The sequence below is a fragment of the Hoplias malabaricus genome, chromosome Y, assembly GCF_029633855.1.
Source record: "Hoplias malabaricus isolate fHopMal1 chromosome Y, fHopMal1.hap1, whole genome shotgun sequence".
NCBI classification, from domain to species: Eukaryota; Metazoa; Chordata; class Actinopteri; order Characiformes; family Erythrinidae; genus Hoplias; species Hoplias malabaricus.
This window is the reverse complement of record NC_089820.1, coordinates 34,726,404-34,751,203: the sequence shown is the minus strand read 5'-3', so window position 1 is coordinate 34,751,203 and position 24,800 is coordinate 34,726,404. Positions and strand designations below refer to the sequence as shown.

Genomic DNA, 24,800 nt, shown 5'->3' with positions numbered 1-24,800 from the left:
CTACACTATAATGTAAGATACCTCATACCTCCAATACCTCAAGTTATAGGACTCCTTCTTGTGTCTTATTGCTTAAATCAGCCTCAAATGAACACAATTACACCCAAATATAAGTGGTTTTCATACATTAAATACAATACTTTGTAATGTTTATAGGTTGTTTAAAATGTCCACATCACTATATGCATGAGCAAAGACTAAAGATTGTGATAGTATTAAACATGGTTAATTTTATCTGAGCATCAAGATGAGAAAGAGACATAGATAAACTGCCCTCCTCACTACCTAATACCAAACAATCAAGACAACGGGTGAAACTTAAAATATCAGAGAATTTACTGAATATGTCCAGCTAAAGAATAAGCTAAGACCTGAGAATGTGAATTTAGTCATTTCATACATGAAGGTACACCACATTATCATAAAAGTCTCACAAGATATTCTATCTGTGGTTAATTGATTAAACTTGTGCTTAAATTGTAAAACGTATTAACTAATATGTGCAGAAGCTGACAGTCTTAATGGAGAACACAAAGTAAGGTCAGTATTCTGCAAGGACTGATGTTTAACAGTAGTGAACAATGTGGGTTCACTATTTGGCAAATAATATGTCACCGTTACTCTGTGTGTTATAAATGGTTATCAAATACTTAAGTTGTCAATGTGTTTACAACCTAATTAGTAACCACGTAATAAACAGATGAAAACCTTTATAAGTATAGTTTTATTCTAAAGTGGTACCCTCTCTGTTCTATGAGTAGGTTTCACTTGTTTGAAAAGCAGCTACACACACAAGTGGTTCGACACACGAAAATGTATCCTACCACTCCGAGAGGCAGCTGTGCCAGCCAACTGTTGTCTAATAAATCTGTTCTACAGTGAGTATTACTGGTTTGTGAGGCAGCTATGCTGCCAGGCTTTGTCCAGTATCACTATTACTGTTTGACACATCTCCATCAAATATTTCTGTTCTACAAATGCATCTCACCTGTTTGAGAGGCAGCTGTGCCAACCAAGTGTTGTCCAGTATGTCCTTACGGTGTGTTTGAGGAGCATTTTGAACGTGTTGGTATAGCTGGTGGGCTTGAAGGCCGCAGTGCTGACACACACCCTGCTCAACCTCCAGCACACGGGCACGCATGTAGCTCTGATTTGAACGAAGCTGGAACGCTTCCATGCAAGCCCCACCACAGAAGCCCCCAGCCCAGCCCGAGTGGTCTGCGCTGGGCTTCTGGCAGGACAAGCAGAGTGCTTTCCCTCCAGAGTCCAGCGCCTGCACGTAACCCGACTCACTGTCGGTCTCCACACACACAGAACTCTGAGATGCTTTCGAGCTGAACTCTGCCTCTCTGTGGACACACACAGAAGAATATACAACTCCATTTCCAACAAAGTTGGGACATGGGCAAAAGGTAAACAAAAACCAAATGCAATAATGTGCAAACAATTTAAACCCTGTATTTAACTGAAAACAGTACCAATAAAGCATTTTAACAGCTCACATTGAGAAAGTTTGATGTCAGTCTGGATGACTTCCCAGAAAGAGACAAGTTCTATCATGTCCCCCTTGTACCATCATGGATGCTGACTATTGACCTGTGCTTCTATAACAAACCAGATGGTGCTTCTCCTCTTCAGCCCAGAGGATGCAGCATTCATGATATCCAAAAAGCACATCAAATTTTGATTCATCAAACCATGGAACACTTCTCCACTTCACTTCAGTCCATCCTAAATGAGCCCAGGCGTATAAATTGAAGTAGTGATTTCCACTAAACATCTCTGTTTTAAATTCTGTGCAGTCTAAAGGCCCAAAGACGACAGCCACAGTAATACATAATGGAATACCCAAGTTTTTTTTTTTTTTTTTTACTATTTTAAATTGAGAAATGTTATTCTTGAATTATTTCAGTATTTACACACACCGTCTGTCTCTTAACCAGTCTTTTGTTCACTGTCACAACTTTTTTTTGGAACGGGTTGTTGGCATCAAATTCATTCATTAATTCATTGTCTGTAAATGATTGTCAATTTCAGGGTCATGATGGGCATCAAATTCAAAATGGGCATTTATTTTTCTAAAGAAAACAAAAAGAGAGTTGCCAATTTCCTCATTTGAAATAATGTCTTTGTTCTATTTTCAATTCATTAAAGGGTTTATATAATTTGAACATGGATTGTGTTTTTATTTACATTTTGCTCAACTTTTCTGAAAATGGGATGGTACTTAATTTATGCATGATTGAAGCAACTGCGTGTTATAGTATTTGTAATGCTAATCCATGTAGATGTAGCACCCATTTCTACTTCTGATAAATGTAGTTACAGTTATTGAAAGTTCATTTAAGTGTTCCATTTCAATATGTAGTGGAAAATCTAATTTAAGTTTAAAGTGGACAGTGAACATATATCTGGATCTGTATCCTAGACCAGAGAAATATCAGGGATCTCTCTCTCCTTGTTCCTCATGTTCTCCGAGATATTTCCTGCCCTTGGAAAGCTGCTTTGAGGCATTGACTGCATCATGTAATAGGAATGTTGATGTAGGATCAGATTCTCCATGTTCTTTTATGAGATAAATGGCAAACACCACCCCTACACTGAGACTGATGGTGAATATTGCCTCACAAAAAGCCTCTTTAGTAGTTTGCTCTCAGGCTGGCTCCTACACTTGTCTGGTTCAGGTGGGTGCAGCAGGTGAGAGAGAGCGAGAGAGAGTGGGAGAGGGAGAGAATGAGTGAGTTGGCTGATGAGCAAGCAAGTGGGTGAAATAATGAGCAGTTGCTGGCTGCTTTTCTGTGCAGTGATGAAGGTGCTTCTGATGCTAAACTTTATCAGCACTGCTGATGTTGTTCAATTGCAGAAAAATGTCTGTTGCTCTCTTGCCCTTTCTTGGTCGTTCCACTCCTTGTACCCTCTTTTCTTAGCTGAATGTCTCTCTGTTCCCAGTCTCTTTTACTAATAATAATGATTAAGGAAAAAAAAAAACAGACAGTCCTCAGAAGGGCTTAATTTTCCTCTCTTGGTTTCCATAGTAACCTTGGCGAGCGTGTGCGGGTTTGCGTTTCAGGAGCTTTCTCATCCCTGTGCTAAGCATTCTCAAGCAGGCTCTGCAGCATGCGCACACACACACAGAGGTTTAGCAGGGCAAACAGTCTGCCGCTACACACATAATTACACAGGGAAATGTGCTTTCAAAATAAATTGTGACTGCTAGGCAATATTTTTTCACCCGGTGTTGCAAAACCATAAATATGTATCTGTCAGTTCCACTCCCAGCCCCACCCTGACCTGTGCAAAGTAAGGAGGATGATGAGGGAAAAACAGAGTGATATATAGGGGGGACATATTATAATGTAGATAATGATAAAAGCAACAGAGAGAGAGAGAGAAAGAGAGAGAGAGAGAGACTTTAAAAAAAAAAAAAAAAAAAGACATGTGGACATCAGACAGTGTGAGTGTAAGCTCCTGAGTGTGGCAGTGTATCAGCTGGGAGCCAAAATTCATTGTAGTGGTGCTGAAGCCATTGGTGCTGTACTAACAAACTTAAGTGTTTAGTTTAACGCCCTTTTCCACCTCTAGCGATAAATATAGTGGTTGTATTTGTAGTAAGTGTCAGCTAGTTAGCTCCCTGGTGGATAAAGTGGACCAGCTAGAAGTGCGCATCCGGAGCTTATTATTGTTGAGGGATAAACAGCGAGATTCAGTGTTAGCAACTCCGGGTGCCTTAGGGAGAGTTAGCACCCCCACGACTCCGGCGTTAGAGCCCTCACAGCTGGGTGAATGGGTGACGTCTCGGCGTCATAGCCGGAAAGCTAAGGCTGATGCTAACGCTGAGGCCAAAGCTAGCCCACCGGGACACCACGCTCCTCCGATTCGCGTGTCAAACAGGTTTGCCCTGCTCAGCGAAGCACCCGCTGAGGAGCCTGTTAAGAGTGCTCTGGTTATAGGAGACTCTATTGTTCGGCACGTGAAATTAGCTACTCCTTTAGGGGCGCCGGCAGTAACAGTTAGCTGTTTATCTGGAGCCAGAGCGCCGGATATTAGTGACAACCTTAGACTGTTAGCTAATAGGAGATATTCGAGGGTAGTCATTCATGTAGGGGCCAATGATATTCGTCTGCGGCAGTCTGAGGTAACTAAGGGTAATATTAGAGAGGTGATTAAACTGGCCCAGACGATGTCCGATGCCGTAATCTGCTCTGGCCCCATACCAATGCAGCGTGGCGACGAAGCTTACAGCAGACTTTGGGCGTTAAACTGCTGGATGTCCAAGTGGTGTTCCGAAAATCAAGTGGGCTTTATAGACAATTGGTTACGTTTTGAGGGCAAGCCTGGTCTTATAGGTAGGGATGGTATCCACACCACGCGGGAGGGTGCTGCCTTACTTTCTTGCAGTATAGCACATAGTCTTTTAGTTAGTCAGCAGAGTAGTGTAGATAGCTGCTGACAATCCAGAGCCGGGACCAGGCCGCAGACAGACAGGCTAAACCGACCGTCTGCGAACTGTCTTGAGACGTCACCCAGGTTCAACTGTATTGAGACTGTGTCTTTCCCCCGAACTAAATGTAAAAGTAGAAAAACAAAATCAGCCTGTTTCAGCAACCTAATCAATATTAAATCATACACAACACCTAGCAGCAACACCTCAGAACTAAAATTTGGGTTACTCAACATAAGATCACTAAACTCAAAAGCACTCATCGTAAATGATATTATAAGTGATCATAAATTCAATGTTTTCTGTCTCACGGAAACGTGGGTTAAACCAAATGAATATTTAGCACTAAATGAAGCCACCCCCCTAGGCTATAATTATGCACATAGCCCAAGAATATCAGGCAAAGGAGGTGGAGTATGTGTAATTTACCAAAATACCCTAGAAATTAGTCTTAAACAATGTGACACCTTCTCTTCTTTTGAGGTTCTCTCCACTATTATTACAAATCCGGTCACAAAAAAGGACGCATTTTTATTATGCAACATTTACAGACCACCAGGGCCTTACTTAGAATTTCTGAAAGAATTCAGCGATTTTGCTACAAACCTAGCGGTGTGCAATCATAAAGTTATAATTGTAGGAGATTTCAATATCCATTTTGAGAAGGAAAGTGACCCACTAAAAAAGGCATTTACCTCAATCTTAGACTCTATTGGTATTACTCAAAATGTAACAGGGCCTACACACTACTGCAGCCACACTTTAGACTTAGTTCTGACACTAGGTCTTAACATTGACAAAATTAATATCTTACCGCAATCCTCAGCAATCTCCGATCATTACTTAATTTCATATGAGCTACGTTTTATCCATAATATATGTAAGAACCCTCGCTATTCTACAAGGCGTATAATAAAACCATCTACCGCCCTACAATTTATAGAAAACCTACCAGAACTATCGACCCCAGTTCCAACTCCATCAGACCCAATGGACCTAGATGTACTAACTGATTACCTAGAAAATACCTGTCGATCTACTTTAGAAAAGGTAGCACCACTTAAACATAAAAGTATAAGACAGAAAAAGCTCGCACCATGGTATAACGATAAGACCCGTACTTTAAAACAAACATTACGAAAACTAGAGCGGAAATGGCGATCAACCAAGCTTGAAGTGTTCCATTCTGCCTGGAAGGACAGCCTTATAGAGTATAGAAATGCCCTCACTAAAGCTCGCTCAGCATATCTGGCCTCGCTGATCTCCCATAATAAAAATAATCCGAGAGCACTGTTTAGTGTGTTTTCTAGAATTACAAAAAAATCAAACAGGTTCTGAACAACTAATTCCAGCAACTCTCACCAGTAAAGATTTTATGGACTTTTTTAATAATAAAATTGAGAATATTAGACAACAAACTCTAGCCACAGGATCAAATCCATCCTGGCTGCCACCTGATGTGAATGAAATAAAACATAATATAACTGTAAAAGAAAGACTTGAAACCTTTTGCCCACTCCCACAATTAGAACTAGAGAAGATTATCACCTCCGCAAACTGTACAACTTGCACACTTGATACAATTCCCACAAAGTTGCTCAAAGAAGTACTACCAGCTATTATTGATCCTCTTTTAACTATAGTAAACTCATCGCTTAGTCTGGGCCATGTACCCAAAGCTTTTAAACTAGCAGTTATTAAACCTATGATCAAGAAACCAAATCTTGATGCTAGTACACTGTCTAATTACAGGCCTATTTCTAATTTGCCATTTCTGTCTAAGATCTTAGAAAAAGCTGTGGCCCAACAACTTAGTTCATATCTACATAAGAATCATATATATGAAAAATTCCAATCTGGATTCAGGCAACATCATAGTACAGAGACAGCTCTAGTCAAGATAACAAATGATCTTCTTCTTGCCTCTGATCAAGGCCACATATCCCTGTTGGTGCTTCTTGACCTAAGCGCAGCCTTCGATACAATAGACCACAATATTCTCATAGAAAGGTTAGAAAACATGGTTGGAATCACAGGGACAGCCCTATTATGGTTTAAATCTTACTTAACGGAACGTTATCAATTCGTAAAAGTAAACAATCTAAATTCAAATTATTCTAAAGTAAGATTTGGAATTCCACAAGGCTCTATTTTAGGACCATTATTATTTACATTATACATGTTACCGCTAGGCACAGTTATAAGAAACCATGACATTAACTTTCACTGTTACGCAGACGACACACAATTGTATATTTCAGCCAAGCCCGATGACAAACACAGATTAAAGAAAATAGAGGACTGTGTAAAAGACGTGAAAGGCTGGATGTTGCGTAACTTCCTCCTCCTAAACAGCAACAAAACAGAGGTCCTGCTTTTGGGTCCAAAAGTGACAAGAAATAAATTATCAGACTTAATTTTAAATCTAGCTAACTTTCCAGTTAAACCTGGTTCAGCAGCAAAAAATCTTGGTGTCATAATTGACCCGGATTTATCATTTGATCAACACATAGGTAGTATCACTAGGACAGCTTTTTTACATCTTCGCAATATTGCTAAGATTAGAAATGCCTTATCCCTTCAGGACGCAGAAACATTAGTACATGCCTTTATTACTTCAAGGCTTGACTACTGTAACGCACTACTGTCAGGATGCACCAGCAGCAATTTAAGAAAACTTCAACTAGTTCAAAATGCTGCAGCTAGGGTCCTCACTAAAACTAGAAAATTTGAACATATCAGCCCAGTTTTATCATCACTTCATTGGCTGCCTGTTAAATTCCGCATTGACTACAAAATTTTGTTATTAACATATAAAGCTCTACATGGGCTTGCTCCTGAATATCTTCAAGATACAATTTCCTATTATGAGCCCCCACGTTCACTCAGATCACAGAATACTGGATTTTTAAATGTTCCCAGAATTCAGAAGGCCTCAGCTGGGGGAAGAGCCTTTTCTTATAAAGCCCCCCAACTCTGGAATGATCTTCCAGAAAATGTTCGGGACTCAGACACAGTCGCAATCTTCAAATGTAGGCTAAAAACTCATTTGTTTAGTTTATCATTTGGTAGCTAATGCTCCCCCATAGATAAAGGCGGCAGATCCGGGGGGGTCCATGGACACAGGGAATTATAGTATACTGAGACGCTGGTGCTGTTGTCCCGCCGCTTCTCGCGATCACTCAGGTTTGTTGACGGTGGAGCGGAGGGATGCCAGTGTTTCAGGATGCTCCCGTGTCTGTGTGTCCTCCTGGTTCTCTCCTTTTAGTTAATGCTGTCATAGTCAGATCTGCCGGAGTCATTAGCCACACTCTGGAAATTTTCATATTTTCTACTTTACAAACACAAAACAGTTCAAAACTAATTCCATCCCTTTACATCTTTCCGAGTAAACGACTGCCACCTGTCTGTCTGGACACTGATGGATGACTGTCGAGATCCTCCTCCACGCTTCAGACCAGCTGCCCACGCTCCAGCAACCACCAAGTGCCTTGAAGCTGTCCCTACACTGAAGTTCTCATGGACTACTAACTATCATCACCAGTAGATTGACCAGAGGAGGATGGGTCACCCCTTGTGAGCCTTGGTTCCTCCCAAGGTTTCTTCCTCAGCTGGGGGAGTTTTTCCTTGCCACTGTCGCCCCTGGCTTGCTCACTTGAGGGTTTTACATTTGTCTTAACATTTCATGTCAAATCTTGTCTTACTGGAATTCTGTGAAGCTGCTTTGTGACAACATCAGTTGTGAAAAGCGCTATATAAATAAATTTGATTTGATTTGATTGATTTAAGTGGAATAGCAAGCAGCTGTCACATATGATAAAAAAAAACCTGTCTTGTGTGTGACGATGTCGGTGTGTGTGTAAAAGTTTTATCACAGGTAACAGCCTTCCAGGTTAGCTTGAGTTTGTACTGCCTGTTTTACTTCTAAGACTAAAGTGATTGCCAAATCATTTATCAAATATTTAAATAAATTTTAATACAACCCTTCGAATTCTTCAGTCAGCACACAAAAAAGTGGTATAGGGTTTAGGTGTTGTGTTGTGCTGTCCAGAGTCCAACTCCAACAGATACCGCTATCCTACACAAAAAGGTTTCACAGATTTTTATTTTATATTGTGTCCTTAGCTGCCTTTCAGTCATCAAAGCTTCCACACTACAAGGTTTGCCCTGAAGAGAACACCACATATTTTCAGATCACATTTACAAACAAGAAGCCTGGCCAACAGTACTGTTTCTCAGAGCCTGAAATTTTACAGAATAACACATGTGATTCTACTAATATATATATATATATATATATATATATATATATATATATATATATATATATATATATATATATAATTGTTTTTTTATCCTTCCATTAAGTTAATTTTTTCATTCTGCTGGGTTTTTTCCTCAGTCTTTCATGCATGACATCAATATTGTTTTTCACATTGAATTGGCATTCAACCAACTGAACAGGATGCTGAGTCATACATTTTAAGCATGATTAGTTTTTACAATATTAATTCTGGCAGCCATAACTTGTGGGCGTATAGATATCAGGGGGTAAAGAGATTGGATTAGACAAATCCTATACCACACAATCTGGAAAGATAATCATTTAAAAGAACACCTGCTAAGATTCCGTATTTGGCCTCCCCTAAAGTTGCAGAGTGTAATTAACTTTTACAGCACTGTCCTGAAATGAAGGAAGAGAGAGTATGCATTGGGGACGGTTTCCTACCCTCCTCCAAGTGTTACATAGTGCAGTTTCTGCATTTCTGAGCCCAGAATAGCAATGACAGAAGCTCTGTTCTCTGTCATTATATCTGTTCTCTGTTATATATATATATATATATATATATATATATATATATATATATATATGAAATAGCCAAATAAGTATTCTATATAACCTCTTGATCTGTGACTGAAACAATGCATGTACATCATTTTGATAAAGCTGGCCAATCACAAACAGCATAACACCCATCATTCACATTTACATTATATATATATATATATATATATATATATATATATGTGACTTACTCATTGGCTTGTTGGGGTGGTTTGATTATTGGTTTCCTCTTAAAGGGAAAGGTGTCCTTATTAATGATGCGTACATTTCCACCCAGTCTCTGGGCAGCACTGAGGGAGGTCTGAGCTACATCCTGCTTAGAGAGGTACCTGAAAGAAGGGGAGGGAGGGAGAGAGAGATAGATGTGGTGGATAAAAGGAGGGGTACACATCAAAGAGGTTACAGTTTGAAGGTTTGGAAGTCATGTATGAAAGAGTCAAGGGGGCTTTGCCTTCAAAAGAAGACACACACACTCACAAATAGATTTAAAGGACAATATTAAAGCTTCATGAGGGGGTTTGTGTCCCTGTGTGTGTGCGTGTATGTGACATGCCACAGCTTCAAGAATATAATCACTTATAAGCCTGGCTTACGTATCAGGCAACTTAACTAAGAGTGACAGCAGCCAGAAACTGACAGGTAGAGAGAGATAGGAGAAACAGACATTTATACACAAAGGGAGAGACTGAGAGAAAGAGAGTAAATAGATGGAGAGAAAGATTGAACTAGAATGGACACTGACAGAGAAAAGAACTGAGACGAAGAAATAGGATGAAGCAAACAGAGAGTAGTAGGGAGACTGACAAGCAGATGGCCAGGAAACTGAGCTACACTCATGAGGGAACAGATGGAGAGCTAGAAAGAGAGAGAGAAAGATAGTGATGGATACACATGCCGACAAGCAGACAGGCTGAAAGAAATGCTAGCATGTTCCTCATTGTCAACATTATTTGAAATTCCACAAGATATTAATTTCACAAAACATTTCTTTAAGATTCTATATATAGGTGTGCTTGTTTCTATCATTAATTATTAATTTTGACTTTACTTACTTTAGTATGTGTGTAACTGTTTCATTATTTAGTACTGCCTTAATTACAGTTAATGAACCCTTATTGTAAAGTGCTACTGAAACTCCTGCCTCATACTTTGAATTTCTCATATAAATAAATAAAAAATGAATGAAAAAAAGAGACATGATCCAAATATTAATGAAAAATATTTTCTTAATATCCCAGTATGTAGTACTAAGGTTAGGGTTAGTATATCCAAATGAATAATGAGAAATAAAAGTAGACAAAAAGGAGTTTGTCTCATATTGGCTGCAGTATTAAATTCTACACTTCACACCAGATATTGGAACATTTATATGAGGGTTTGATTCCGTTAACATCTGTGTTGTCAGGCACTGATTCTGGATCACGAATGTTACACCACATCATCCCAAAGGCAACAGAATACATATATATATATATATATATATATATATATATACACACACACACACACACCCTGAACTGAACACAGCTCCACTGCAACTCCGCCCAGTGGTGGGGGCTGTATACCTCTCGTCCACCCTTGGCATTGGGTATGGTAACAAAGAGGGGTAAATGTTGTTACTGCAGCAAAAGTAGGAAGAAAACACCTACAAATACCTTTGATATAATAAGTAATGTGGTCCACTATATAGACCTGTTTTAATGTGGAATTTGTCTGCCCAATTCATTACTTAGAAACCCTCAGTTTTATATATATATTTTACGTATATACATACATATATATATATACATATATATATACATATATATACACACACACAAACACAGGTGCTGGTCATAAAATTAGAATATCTTGAAAAAGTTGATTTATTTCATTTATTACACTCAAAAAGTGAAACTTGTATATTATACTCATTCATTACACAGAGATTGATATATTTCAAGTGTTTATTTATTTTAATTTGATGATTATAACTGACAACTAAAGAAAACCCCAAATTCAGTATCTCAGAAAATTAGAATATTGTGAAAAGTTCAATATTGAAGACACTTGGTGTCATACTCTACTCAGCTAATTAACTCAAAACACATGCAAAGGCCTTTAAATTGTCTCTCAGTCTAGTTCTGTACGCTCCACAATCATGGGGAAGACTGCTGACTTGACAGTTGTCCAAAAGACTACCACTGACACTTTACACAAGCAGAGCAAGACACAAAAGGTCATTGCTAAAGAGGCTCGCTGTTCACAGAGCTCTGTGTCCAAGCACATTAATAGAGAGGCGAACGGAAGGAAAAGATGTGGTAGAAAAAGTGTACAAACAATAGAGATAACCGCACCCTGGAGAGGATTGTGAAATGAAATCCATTCAGAAATGTGGAGGAGATTCACAAAGACTGGACTGCAGCTGGAGTCAGTGCTTCAAGAACCACCACCACACAGACGTATGCAAGACATGGGTTTCAGCATCGCATTCCTTGTGTCAAGCCACTCTTGAACAAGAGACAGCGTCTTGCCTGGGCTAAAGACAAGAAGGACTGGACTGCTGCTGAGTGGTCCAAAGTTATGTCTCTGATGAAAGGTCCCAGAGTCTGGAGGAAGAGAGAAGAGGCACAGAATCCACGTTGCTTGAGGTCCAGTGTAAACTTACCACAGTCAGTGATGATTTGGGGTGCCATGTCATCTGCTGGTGTTGGGTCACTGTTTTTTCTGAGCTCCAAGGTCAACGCAGCCGTCTACCAGGAAGTTTTAGGGCACTTCATGCTTCCTGCTGCTGACCAACTTTATGGAGATGCAGATTTCATTTTCCAACAGCACTTGGCACCTGCACACAGTGCCAAAGCTACCAGTACCTTGTTTAAGAATCATGATATCCCTGTTCTTAATTGGCTAGCAAACTCACCTGACCTTAACCCCATAGAAAATCTGTGAACAGGAGGATGTTATACGCCAGACCCAACAATGCAGAAGAGCTGAAAGCCACTATCGGAGCAACCTGGGCTCTCATATAACACCTGAGCAGTGCCACAGACTGATCAACTCCATGCCATGCCACATTGCTGCAGTAATTCAGGCAAAAGGAGCCCCAACTAAGTACTGAGTGCTGTAGATGCTCATACTTTTCAGTTGGCCAACATTTCTAAAAATCCTTTTTTATACTGGTCTTAACTAAAATTTGAATTTTCTGAGATATTGAATTTGTGGTTTTCATTAGTTGTCAGTTATAATAATCAAATTAAATGAAATAAACACTTGAAATATATCAGTCTGTATGTAATGAATGTGTATAATATTCAAGTTTCACTTTTTGAATGGAATTACTTAAATAAATAAATAGATCCACTTTTTCATGATATACTATTTTTATGACCAGCACCTGTATATATGTATGTGTGTGTGTGTGTGTGTGTATCACTAGGTAAATGATTTCCAGGCAATACCTGTTTTGTGGTAAGAAACTGACCACTAATGATGACTAGAAAATGGCTACTGCATATGAGTTATTGTGTGTGTGTGTGTGTGTGTGTGTGTGTGTGCCTATTCTTGCCTCTTGGTGCTGCTGTGTCTGCACTGTGTGCGCACAAGCTCATCCAGTAGCACTATCGGGCTGCTGAAGACTTGTCCACTCTTCCTCACCATCCTCTGCTTCATAGCCGTCAGAAAGCTCCATTCGCGCACAAATCGCACCAACTAATGCCACATACACAAAATATTACTACACATCTACACAGTATCTAGCCTTGGCTTCCAGGCTCAGACTCCCCAGAGATTTAAACTTTATAGAGCTGTCTTGTCCAACAATTATCTGCCGACAGCGTCAACGTTATTGTTCATCCATATCTGTAATGCTCCAACAGTAGTCCACATTAATGGTATGTTTTGACACTTTTTAAATGTTTTAATTATTTCCCCAGTTGTCGGCCTGTTGTCATTTCCCACCCACCGTCTGCATTTCCATTCTCATACAGCACCAACCAACCTAGAAGTGTGAAGGCGAGTACGTGCTTTCTCAGAAAAGCCTGAAGTCAAGCATCATTTTTTCACACTGCTGCTGATCACAAATGGCTGTGGATCCTTTCATAGGCAGCACTGTTGCCAATTTCTATGCCAAATACAGATCAAAAGTATGGAAGTATATATATATATATATAATTAAATATTAAATGAAAATAAGAAGGACTGTGGTGCAGCTTTGTCATACCAATTGTAAATGAATTAACCAATCTTAAATTTAAATAAAAGTTGCTCACAAGAAAGCACATTGAGCTTAGCTCAGCCTTTACAGATCAGAAAAATTGAAAACTCTTCATTGTATTGCTGTGACTCTCTACTGTGTTGTTTTATGTGGGGGAAGCAGGTTTCATACAGTTGTTCCAAAAACAAATTCAAGCACTTTTGAATCACGTTCAAGGTCAATTTTCAAGTTTTCCAGTACCTTACAGCTGTTGTAAATTGCATATTTATTTAAATACATACATACTCAAAATTATATCTTCATTTTTTATATATTTTTAAAAAGGGATAATAAACAACCAGAACTTACGATAACGTTTTAGGGCCACAGCTTTGAAAAAAAATAAGTAAGATTCTGAGAATAAAATTTTGAGATTTATCTCAGAATAATTCAGAGAAAAATCTTGGAATAATTCTGAGAAAAATCTCAGTATAATTGAGTAAAAAAAGGTCGGTATAACTCACAGAATATAGTCAGAATATGAATCTGTTTTGGGTTATTATTAAATAATAATTATAATATGTAGACAGACTCACAGTCTGGGCACCATAGAGTGATTTGTGAAAAAAGCATTAAGTGAAGGGAACAGAATTATTTATTAAACGCATCCACACGACATGTTGACTAAACCTGTCAGTGCAGTCCCTGACTGTGATGCATAAGGCTTTAGTTTAATGTAAGAGTCAGAGCCGTAATGCGATGGAGCCTCGTGCGCACGCCAGAGTTCCACTCAGTCTGGATCCATCATTTACGTGGTCATTAATTTTATCCTGTGAACTTACATGCCCACTTCTGAATAAACTGGTTCTTGCGCCGATACAGGGTTTAAATACTAATCACAATCTGGTCCTGATGTGGAAGAGAAGTGTTTATTCCTGAAATCTATACCATTGTATGACTTAAGCAACACACTGCATTTCACAATTACACTTTGTATATGCCCCATTATACATGCAGTGTATTATTCCAAGATTTTTCTCAGAATTATTCAGAGATTATTCTCAGAATTCTGACTGAATCTCTTTTTCTTCCCTCAATGCCGTGGCCCTAAAACTCCGTCATAAGAACTTGGTAATAGCACAAGGATAAGAATTAAAAATAAAAATAAAAATAAATAAATAAATAAATATATAAAAATTCCAAATTTGTCAAATTTGTGGACTTTCCATCGAAATGGGTTGAGTCTACGTTTTAATTTATGCCCTGTGCTTTTGTGCGCAAAATATTTGAACTTGCATATTTACATTTTCAAGTATTTTCTAGCATTGGCATGAAATGACGACATGAAAACTAGCATTATGCAATTGTATCACACACAGTACACATCATTACGCCTGTAAATTCAGCAGCTAGCAGTGTACATAAACAAATTAGCATTCACATGTTCTCTTCGATGTACCTTTGTACGGAGCCCTGGAGGGGCCGTGGGTAAAACAAAATATTAATTTCAGTGAACAATTTATAATTCATTCACACATTTTAATTAACTAAAACACATTTAATTAATGAATTCCAATTTGTGCACATGTTTTAGTTAATTTGAATTAACGGATGTGTGGTTCAAATTCCAGAACCCTACGTTTCCCATAGTTGTCCTGTTTATAACTTAGGAGCTATAAATATTTTACATAATTCCTGGGAAGGTTTGTTAGGCTCCTATCTGTGCGTCAGCTTCCCCAGGCACAACTATTATACGTTTTAAACTCATGCTTATATTAATTAATTAAGAACTCTAGGCTTACTATTAGAACTAAACAAACTAAAACAAACATCAAATAAACAATAAATAAATAAATAAATAAATAAACTAATTAAGAAAAGAACTTTTTAAATAAAGAATATTAAATATAGGTACTGAGTTAATTAAAGTTAAATAATTGCATAAATAAAAATTTATTTAAATGTAAATGAATGAATAAATGACGAACAACAAATTTAGATACAACAATCAAATAAAGTTTAAATACATGAGCGCGAGGGAAATTGACTGGGTTTACAACAGAGGCAATTGCTCTAAGACTGCAAGGGAAGCTCAGCTTCCCCTAAAATGTCAAAAAAATAAGTGATCAAATATATACTGTTGAGTGTACATGTCATTGAATAAATATGCACTACAACGCTCTCAACTTTTGTTCAGAATCAGCTTCTTATCACTGGTAAAGACGCGGCTTTCCTCTCAATCATTCCCGCAGCTTCAAAGTGCTTAGCGTCCACAGAGTTTAATAGCGAGGCAGCGAGGTGCAGTGAAACGAGATAAGTCATTGGATAAATGGTGGGCTTTGTCCCGCCCATCGGACGCTGTGGGCTGGCCTCGGCTGGCCCGGACGCTCAGCTTCTGCATGATGATTGGATGATCTGTCTGAGGCTGAATCCCTTTTTGATTGACAGCGAAGAGCAAATCAGCGATCCTTTGGTGTAAAGATCCGTGGGAACATTAAATTTTCATTCTGTTCTGAGCTTCCCCTCCTTGAAAGACCAGCATCCGCCACTGGTTTACAAATAATACAATATGGACTCTAAAAGCCGCGTTGTGATTTGGATGGATATGAGATGTATTTATCCCGTATTTCTGAGGTTAACACAGATGATTTGTTTGAGACAGATAGCTCTGCTGCTCTTCCTCAGCCACAGGGGCAGATATTCCATGAATATCCTAAATAGAAAATGCGCTTATCATTGGTAACCGCTTGTATTAAGCCAATCAGCAGCCAGAGTTTGCTGTCCATCATTCAGTGCTGCAGCCAATGGAGTCTCAGTCCATTCCACAGGGGCTTGTTGTGCGGCAGAGCTGAAAACTCTGGGAATTTACAGCTTTGTTTTAAGATTTTATTTTCGCACAGTGTCCAGAGAAACTACACTTAATTTTCACTCACATCTGTGATGAAAATAATGCTGACTGACTTTTAGAATCAAAGTATTCACATTAGATAATTTTATAAAATATTAAAAATAACAGTAACATATTATTCTTATAATGTAAGACAAATATAGGCAGATTATTTTAAACACAGGACAATCAATTACAATAAAAGTGTTTTAACTGAACATATAAGTTAAATATGGTAATGTAATGAGGATGAGACCTTTTTTTTGACCTCTTAAACCAATAAGTACAGCAGTTATACAGTATTTAAGGCCACTGCATCATTTCTTCTCTCTCTCTCTCTACACACACACGCACACACAGGTCATAAAATTAGAATATCATGAGAAAGTTTATTTATTTCAGTAATTCCACTCAAAAAGTGAAACTTGTATATTATATTCATTCATTACACACAGACTGATATATTTGAAGTGTTTATTTCTTTTAATTTGATGATTATAACAGACAACTAATGAAAACCCCAAATTCAGTATGTCAGAATATTACTTACAAAAAAATACAATAAATGGATTTTTAGAAATGCTAGCTGACTGAAAAGTATGAACATTAAAAGTATGAGCATGTACAGCACTCAATACTTAGTTGGGGCTCCTTTTTGGGGCTCGGCCTGAATTATTGCAGCAATGTAGCGTGGCATGGAATTGGAATCAGTGTGTGGCACTGCTCAGGTGTTATGAGAGCCCAGGTTGCTATGATAGTGGCCTTCAGCTCTTCTGCATTGTTGGGTCTGGCGTATTGTATCTTCACCTTCACAATACCCAATACACAATATGGTCAGATGCGTTTGTTGGCCAATTAAGAACAGGGCGACCATGGTCCTTAAACCTGGTACTGGTAGCTTTAGCACTGTGTCATGTGCCAAGTCCATCTCCATAAAGTCAGCAGCAGGAAGCATGAAGTGCCCTAAAACTTCCTGGTAGACGGCTGCGTTGACCTTGGAGCTCAGAAAAAACAGTGGACCAACACCAGCAGATGACATGGCACCCCAAATCATCACTGACTGTGGAAACTTTACACTGGACCTCAAGCAACGTGGATTCTGTGCCTCTTCTCTCTTCCTGCAGACTCTGAGACTTTGATTTCCAAGGGATATGCAAAATTTACTTTCATCAGAGACATAACTTTGGACCACTCACCAGCAATCCAGTCCTTTTTGTCTTTAGCCCAGGGGCGAGACACTTCTGGCGCTGTGTCTTGTTCAAGAGTGGCTTGACACAAGGAATGCGACAGCTGAAACCCATGTCTTGCATAAGTCTGTATGGTGGTGGTCAGGTTCCTGAAGCACTGACTCCAGCTGCAGTCCAGTTTTTGTGAATCTCCTCCACATTTCTGAATGGGTTTTGTTTCACAATCCTCTCCAGGTTGAGGTTATCCCTATTGCTTGTACACTTTTTTCTACCACATCTTTTCCTTGCCTTTGCCACTCTCTCTGCTGCTAGAACAAACATCGGTGAACAGCCAGCCTCTTTTGAAATGACCTTTTGTGTCTTGCTCTGCTTGTGTAAGGTGTCAATGGTCATCTTTTGGACAACTGTCAAGTCAGCAGTGTTCAGTGTTCACCGTGATTGTGTAGCCTACAGAACTAGACTGAGAGACCATTTAATGGCCTTTGCAGGTGTGTTGAGTTAATTAGCTAAGTAGAGTGTGGCACCAGGTGTCTTCAATATTGAACCTTTTCACAATATTCGAATTTTCTGAGACACTGAATTAGATTTTTTCATTAGTTGTCAGTTATAATTGTGTGTGTGTGTGTGTGTATATATATATATATGTGTGTGTGTGTGTGTGTGTGTGCACATACACACAAACACATTTCTTTATTTATTCATTGATTTACATTCATATTTATTTGTTTATTTGAATTTTACTTTTTTAATGTATTTATTTCTTAATAGTTTTTTTTGTTTATTTGAAGTTAGTTTCAGTTTGTCTTTAACAGTAAGCCTACAGTTTTTTTATTTACTTTCAGTTATATATATATATATATATAGATATAAGTGCGAGTTTAAAACGCAATATGTTCCTTTACAGGAATCATGTAAAATATTTATGGCTCAACAAATGGTGAATCAGTTAGTTGGACACTGTTACTCCAGGCACTCCATATTTGTCTCATGTTTATGAGTTTTTTAATTCTACACACAAAGATACTCACATGTCTTCTGTTCTCAGTGTGGCTGAATTCTGGTGGCAAATCTTTCCAATTCTGAAGTCTGATATCCAGAGGGATGAAGTTGCAGTTAAGTTGGCGGCCATCCTGGATTGGAGGGGGTGGGAGGGGGTCAGGCAAAAGCAAAACAGAAAACAGAAAAGGGAGTCTCATTTACTGTCTCATACAATATCTTCGTAATCTTCTTCTTATTAATTTTGCTTGTCAAAGCCAAATGACTGTTTTTCGAAATCTTAGTATTCTTCTCTCTTCTTATAATTATTCTACACTTAAAATTTAAAATGCTACTCTTCCTACAGTTTGAGCTAGAACCACGAAACTTCACAGGATCGTAGATCCTATACCAACTTAGGTTGCTTGTGCTTTTTGGAGTGATCCAACTTTGGAATTCGCCATACGAGCTTCCAAAGTGGGAATTTTTCCCATAGGAATGCATTGGTTAAAATTTCAACCTACTCCAACTCGATCAATTTTCAAGCTATGACCACAAGATTTCACATGGTAAGACCTAGGCACACCAGACCCACTGTTATCGCATTCATCCGTCTCATTTGATCCCTCCTTCAATATCCCTCCATTTATTTGAATGGGGACGGATAGAGTGGGTGATGTCATAATCCACTCAAACTCAGGTGTCTTCAAATAGGCCTTATTCGGCTAAACGTTTTCTTCTAAAATCCTTATACTTTCTCCTAGAAACATAATTTAAACTGTAAATAATAGGACAAGTTCCCCTTTCTAACACCTATACATATGAAATCATTTCACTGCAGAGCTTTTGAGTTATGAATGTTTGTTTGGCACTAGGGAGGGTCCCAGGCCTCTTAGTATTTTTTGACAGGGTGAGCACACCTTTCTTTAAAATGTTTGCATGTTTTACACTGCCATAACACAAACAATTCTTGCGCAATCTTCAGTTCTTGCACCAAATCGATTGCCAAAAAGTTCTTTCACGTACAACATGATTAGTTTTGCTATGTGGGGTATGGCCTACAGCGCTTGTTCACACAGGTCATGGCCCTCTCATAGGAAATGAAGGGCGGAACTTTCCGGGACACTGACATTCAACTGCTACTCTCACATAGACACTCATAGACAATACACACAGACTCATACACATAAAGCCTAATGCATAGGAATAGGTGTCAGTCAGTCAGTAAGAGCATATGCCTCTTCTAGTGGATAAAGTTGGCTAGATTTTTAATGTGGAATGTGAAATTCCAGCAGTTGTTTATTGAATGAGGTGGGCTAAATATAATGGGAGATTTTTTAAGTTGGTCAGGTTTTCTGTGTCTGTTAAAGGTGTCTGTTTATTTTCACATAGTCATTTACTTAAGGTGGAAGCCTAAATAAAATGGCAGATTTTTTTTGAAGGTGGTCTGCAAAATATAATGGGAGACTTTTTAAAGTGGTATTATTTTTATATGTTCTTCTTCTATGAAGTTGTTATTTACTAAGGTAGACATCTAAACAAAATGGCTGATATTTTTAATGTGGATTTTTTATAGTTCAATATATCTTAGCAGTCTTTTAAAATTTTATTTGATTATTTGAAGTGGTAATTTATTTAAAATTGCAGTCTAATTTAAATGACCAGTTTTTTTTTAAGTGGAATTTTTTTAATGTGGCAGTCAAAATGTATTGGCCATTTTTTTTAAAGTTTTAAGGATCATTTGAAGTGGTCATTTATTTGAGGTGGAAGTCTAAATAAAACTTTTTTAATGTGTCAGTTTATTTGCCATGGTCATTTACTATTAACAATTTGGTCATTATTTATGTCACATTTCACACACATCAAAGAGGGAATGCACGCAGCTCCCTTCCTCTACTTCAGTACTGTCTGTACATGGAGGGGCCATCTAGCCCTTGATCAGTACATTTAGCAGGAAATTTAAGGTGGACAGGGACATAATAAGACCAGTGAATTTAAGGAACTTATTTTCAGATGCCAGATTAAATATAATTGCAATCTTTAAAAGGTAGTCATTTTTTAAAGGTGGGTGCTTATTTAAGGTCAGAATCTAAATAAATTGTCTATATTTTTAATGTGGCATTTTTCTTAAGGTGGTCATTAAATTAACGTTATTATGTTTAAAGTGGAACTTTAATTTGGGGATTTTTAAATTTTCTTTACCTTTTTACATTTAATGTCAGAACTTTGTCTTTAGTGGAAATCTGTGAAGCTGCTTTATGACAACATCAGTTGTAAAAAGTGCTATACAAATACATTTGATTTGATTAATTGTAATTGTAGATATTCAAAATTATAATTATACTTATTATTATTATTATTATTATTTTTACAGAGTTCTATAATAAAAGACAGTCAGTCTTGTCTTTTTCGTTCCGGGAACAAAACTTGACTTTAAAACCACTGTTGTACAAGTATGATCTACTTTTTCTGAGTGTACATTCAACAATCAAACATATTAATGTCATTATATCTCTTTTCTATCTTTATAAGTGTTCAAAACTATTAAAGATAAATGTCTTATATACATTGATCAGCCACAACATTAAAACCAGTTAAAGGTATACTGAATGTCATTGCTTATCTCATTACAACAACTCATGTCATGGGGTGAAGTATGTTTGGCAACAAGTGAACAGTCAGTCAGTTCTTTATGTTGATGTGTTGGAAGCCATTAAAATGAGTAAAGGAAAGCATCTAAGCCACTGTGAAAAGATCATAATGTTTTGGTCAGGGCATCTTTAAAACATAAGTTTCTTGTGCAGTGTTCGCAGTATGCAGCAGTTAGCACCTTTCAAAATTAGTTCAAGAAAGGATGACTGATCAACTGACAACATGATCACATGTGCCCAAGTCTCACTGCTATGTGCTATCCCAACTGGTCCAACGCGGCAGACAAATTGAGGACAACTAGCATTAATTATGATGCAAAGTGTGCTTTGAGACTACATTTCACCCTCTCTTTTCTTCCCTCCTCGTACAATTCTGATGGTGCAGAATACCACCCTGCTGCTGCTGTTGCTAGAGGATATGGCAGGGAGTCCTACAGAACGAATGGCATGACAAGCCAAAGTGTACAAATTTCTCTCTCTCTCTCTAATGCATATTTCTGTCTGGCTGTAGGAACACAGTCTGATCACCAAGTTAAATGAATCCTTCTGAGATGCAGTGTGCCTGATGAGTGTGAATTAGCATAATCTGATATGCACTCTCAAAAATTGTACATGAATGTGTTTTAGCATAAGGAATTCTGTCTCCTAAGGGCCAACTAAGACTTTAATAACCATATGATATAAAACAGCATTGAATCTTTCCATTTGAATGCATTACAGGCATTTCTTGACCTCTGTCATCTTGTTCTCAGTTTGTCTGCCTTTCTGACATTTTTTCTCCACCTCTTGTTCTCAGTCTTCCTTCCTTTACTTCTTTCCCACTCTCTCTGATTCTCATTCTCACTCTTCCTCCATTGACTTTCTCACATTCTCTCTCACGTTACTAAGCTCTGCATGTAGCCCCTCCATTCATCACCTCTGAGTTGAAACAGCCAGAGGAGAAGGTCTTATTAAATATCTAATTGATAATATTTCTCAATCTATGTCAATTAAAGAACCTGCTGCTTATATTTTTTCCTGGTTAAACTGGCTTCAGAGAGTGTCAGGAATGGTTTGCAGAGACAACATAAATGATGCCACCCAATATCAAACTAGAGAGAACGTTTTATTTAGCCTCTGCTTAGAAAGGCATGCTGAGTCAAAAGAGCCAGTGAGGAAACAGCATATGAGAGAGAGAGAGAGAGAAAGAAAGAAGACAGGACAGGAGAAAGAATGGTTGGAAAAATGCTAATGAATGAAAGTATAAAAGATGGGACTATGAGAAAGAGAAAGAAAGAAAGAATGAAAGAAACAAAGAAAGAAAGCAAATGAAGGAAAAAGAAAAGTTGTAAGGAAGAGAGTAACAAATTACAGAAATTATAAAAACACAGATACAGAGAATGAAAGAGTAGAAGAGAAGGAAAAAGAATGTTAGGGAAAAACAGGTCAGAGAAAGGAAAAGGCTAAAAAATTGAGACAGAAAGTAGTAAGATAAAGAAATTAGTATAATGAAGACAGAAGTAGAGAGAAAAGAAGGAAATAAAGAGAAAATAAGAGAGATAAACTCAACAAACTAAAACAGAAAAGAATGATAGAAAGTTCAAAAGAAAAGGAGAAAGAAGCTAAGTGGGAGATAATAAGAGATTCAATGTGTGTGTGTGTGTGTGTGTGTGTTACTTGGTCGTAGATGTAGATTCTATCAGTATTTCTGCTGGCACAGAACTTCAGGCTGTCATACACAGGTAAAGATTCATACCCAGGGTTACACCCACTGCCATCATTACCTAGAAGAGAGACAAACAGAGACAGAGAGAGAGAGAGAGAGAGAGAGAGAGAGAAGGGATGATCATTACTACCTGTACCTCAGTCACAATAACAGCATCAAGAAAAGGTCAATGAGGAAATACGGGGAAAAAAAAGACATGACATGTGGCTATATCAGTAAATGAGTGCAAAATCACTTAATCCCCTACTACCTCTTTGCTCATCCTCTTGTTCTTTATCTAAACCTATTTACAAAGTGTTCAGAAAAAGGTCTACTCCGAACTCTAAATCACGTGTGGCTTCACAGTACTGACACTGGATCAGATACCATAGCCGAGAATGAAGTTAGTTATTCTAGTAAACCGATTTAAACATGCTCTCAGATTAGCTCTATTGTGTAAACAGCAGCAGAGCTGACAGGTGATTTAGATTTTGTTTTAGCATTTTAATAAAATGTTAATTTTAGTCACATTTTAGTAATTTAATTCTCGTTAAATTCAATTTAGTTTTAATCAATGAAATCTAAAATATTTTAGTCTGGTTTTAGTCAATAAAATGAAAAAAAAAAAGATGAGCCTAATTTTTGTTAAGTATTTTTTTTAAATTTTTACAATTTAAAAGGGAATATTTCTTACTATCTTTCATAAATACTGGCTTAAATTTTATGAAATTCTGAAAATGACACAGTTCTTGTTTCCTGTGGTACCAGAGGTACAGAAGGCTTCACAGACCTCTCAGACCACCACAATAAGCCTACACACTAATAAGAATACGAATACACAATAAAAAAAACGAGACCAAATTTGAGTCTTTACAACAAATGTTCATTAGTAATCCTCATGTTTGTGTAAAGAGTACTGGCAAAAGGGTTACAAAAATTACAATAAATTCAAAAAACAAAATATGATCCCTAAGTGGCTTAGTCTCTCAAACCAATCAAGTCTGTAGAGGAGTCTAGGAGGAGGGACAAACACAGACCCATATTTCAGCAGAGAGCATTCAGTTTTGACTCACGCAGCACAAAAGACCACTCACAAATGGTTTTATTTGGCAGCCACAAGTTCAACAAACAATCATCACGAGAATAAATATGTTTTCAAAACTTAGATTTTTTTCACAAGCTACCTTTCTCCCACTGAGACTATTTAAATACAGGAGGGGTCTGAGGGAGGTTGCCTCACTATACAGCTTAATCAGGGTGAAGCTCCCACCTTCCAACACATCTGGCATTTAAATTGGTAGAGTACTGAGTACATGTATTCGTTTTCTTGGTTTATTTTTTGTCATGGTATCGAAATTTTTATAAAGAATCATGGAATTTTAGTGGCATTGGTACCGATTTATTAATTTTTGGTATCATGACATCCCTAGTTGAAGCAGATAAATCTTGCGGCATGCACGCCGCAAGATGCAGTTCGAATTTTAGTCAGAGCAGATTGTAAACAGACGGGGTATTTCACACTAAACGACTGTTTTTGTCAATTTTAACACGCTACACGACCACGAACTCCCAAACCAAACACACAACTTGTGCTTCCTAGGAGACAAATCTGGTATTGTGACATCCCTAGTTACTAGGCCTATCACAAAAAAACATTTGGGTGGTCTATATATTGTCCCAGAAATTGCGATAAATTACACTATTGTCATTTTAAGAAAAATGTTATGCCACAGATATAAAGATAGATAATAGCATAATGATGCAATTGCACCAATTTAAAAAAAATTCACTTTTAGCAAAACTATATTTATTCAGAATATTTATACGCTGGAATTGAAAATAAAACATAAAGAGATATAATGAAAACCATTGTTTTCAAAGAAATTGTCATAAATGCCACAGAACAGAGTACAGAAAACCAGAGAACAGAACAAAGTGCCTGGCTAATATATAAAGTA

The 24,800-nt window shown here is 37.7% G+C and overlaps 1 protein-coding gene across 3 annotated transcripts in view; it reads right to left on the bottom strand.

Moving 5' to 3' along the window:
* The window catches only part of LOC136677970 (DNA annealing helicase and endonuclease ZRANB3-like), a 166,776-nt gene that overhangs the window by 10,712 nt on the left and 131,264 nt on the right, over nt 1–24,800 (bottom strand). For all 3 annotated transcript variants that reach the window (XM_066655694.1, XM_066655696.1, XM_066655695.1), the window contains 5 exons: nt 22,815–22,921; nt 18,561–18,662; nt 12,832–12,974; nt 9,479–9,616; nt 989–1,349 (listed from right to left, as the gene is read on the bottom strand). In XM_066655694.1, the coding sequence (XP_066511791.1) occupies nt 989–1,349; nt 9,479–9,616; nt 12,832–12,974; nt 18,561–18,662; nt 22,815–22,921 (851 nt within the window). The remainder of the gene's footprint in view (nt 1–988; nt 1,350–9,478; nt 9,617–12,831; nt 12,975–18,560; nt 18,663–22,814; nt 22,922–24,800) is intronic.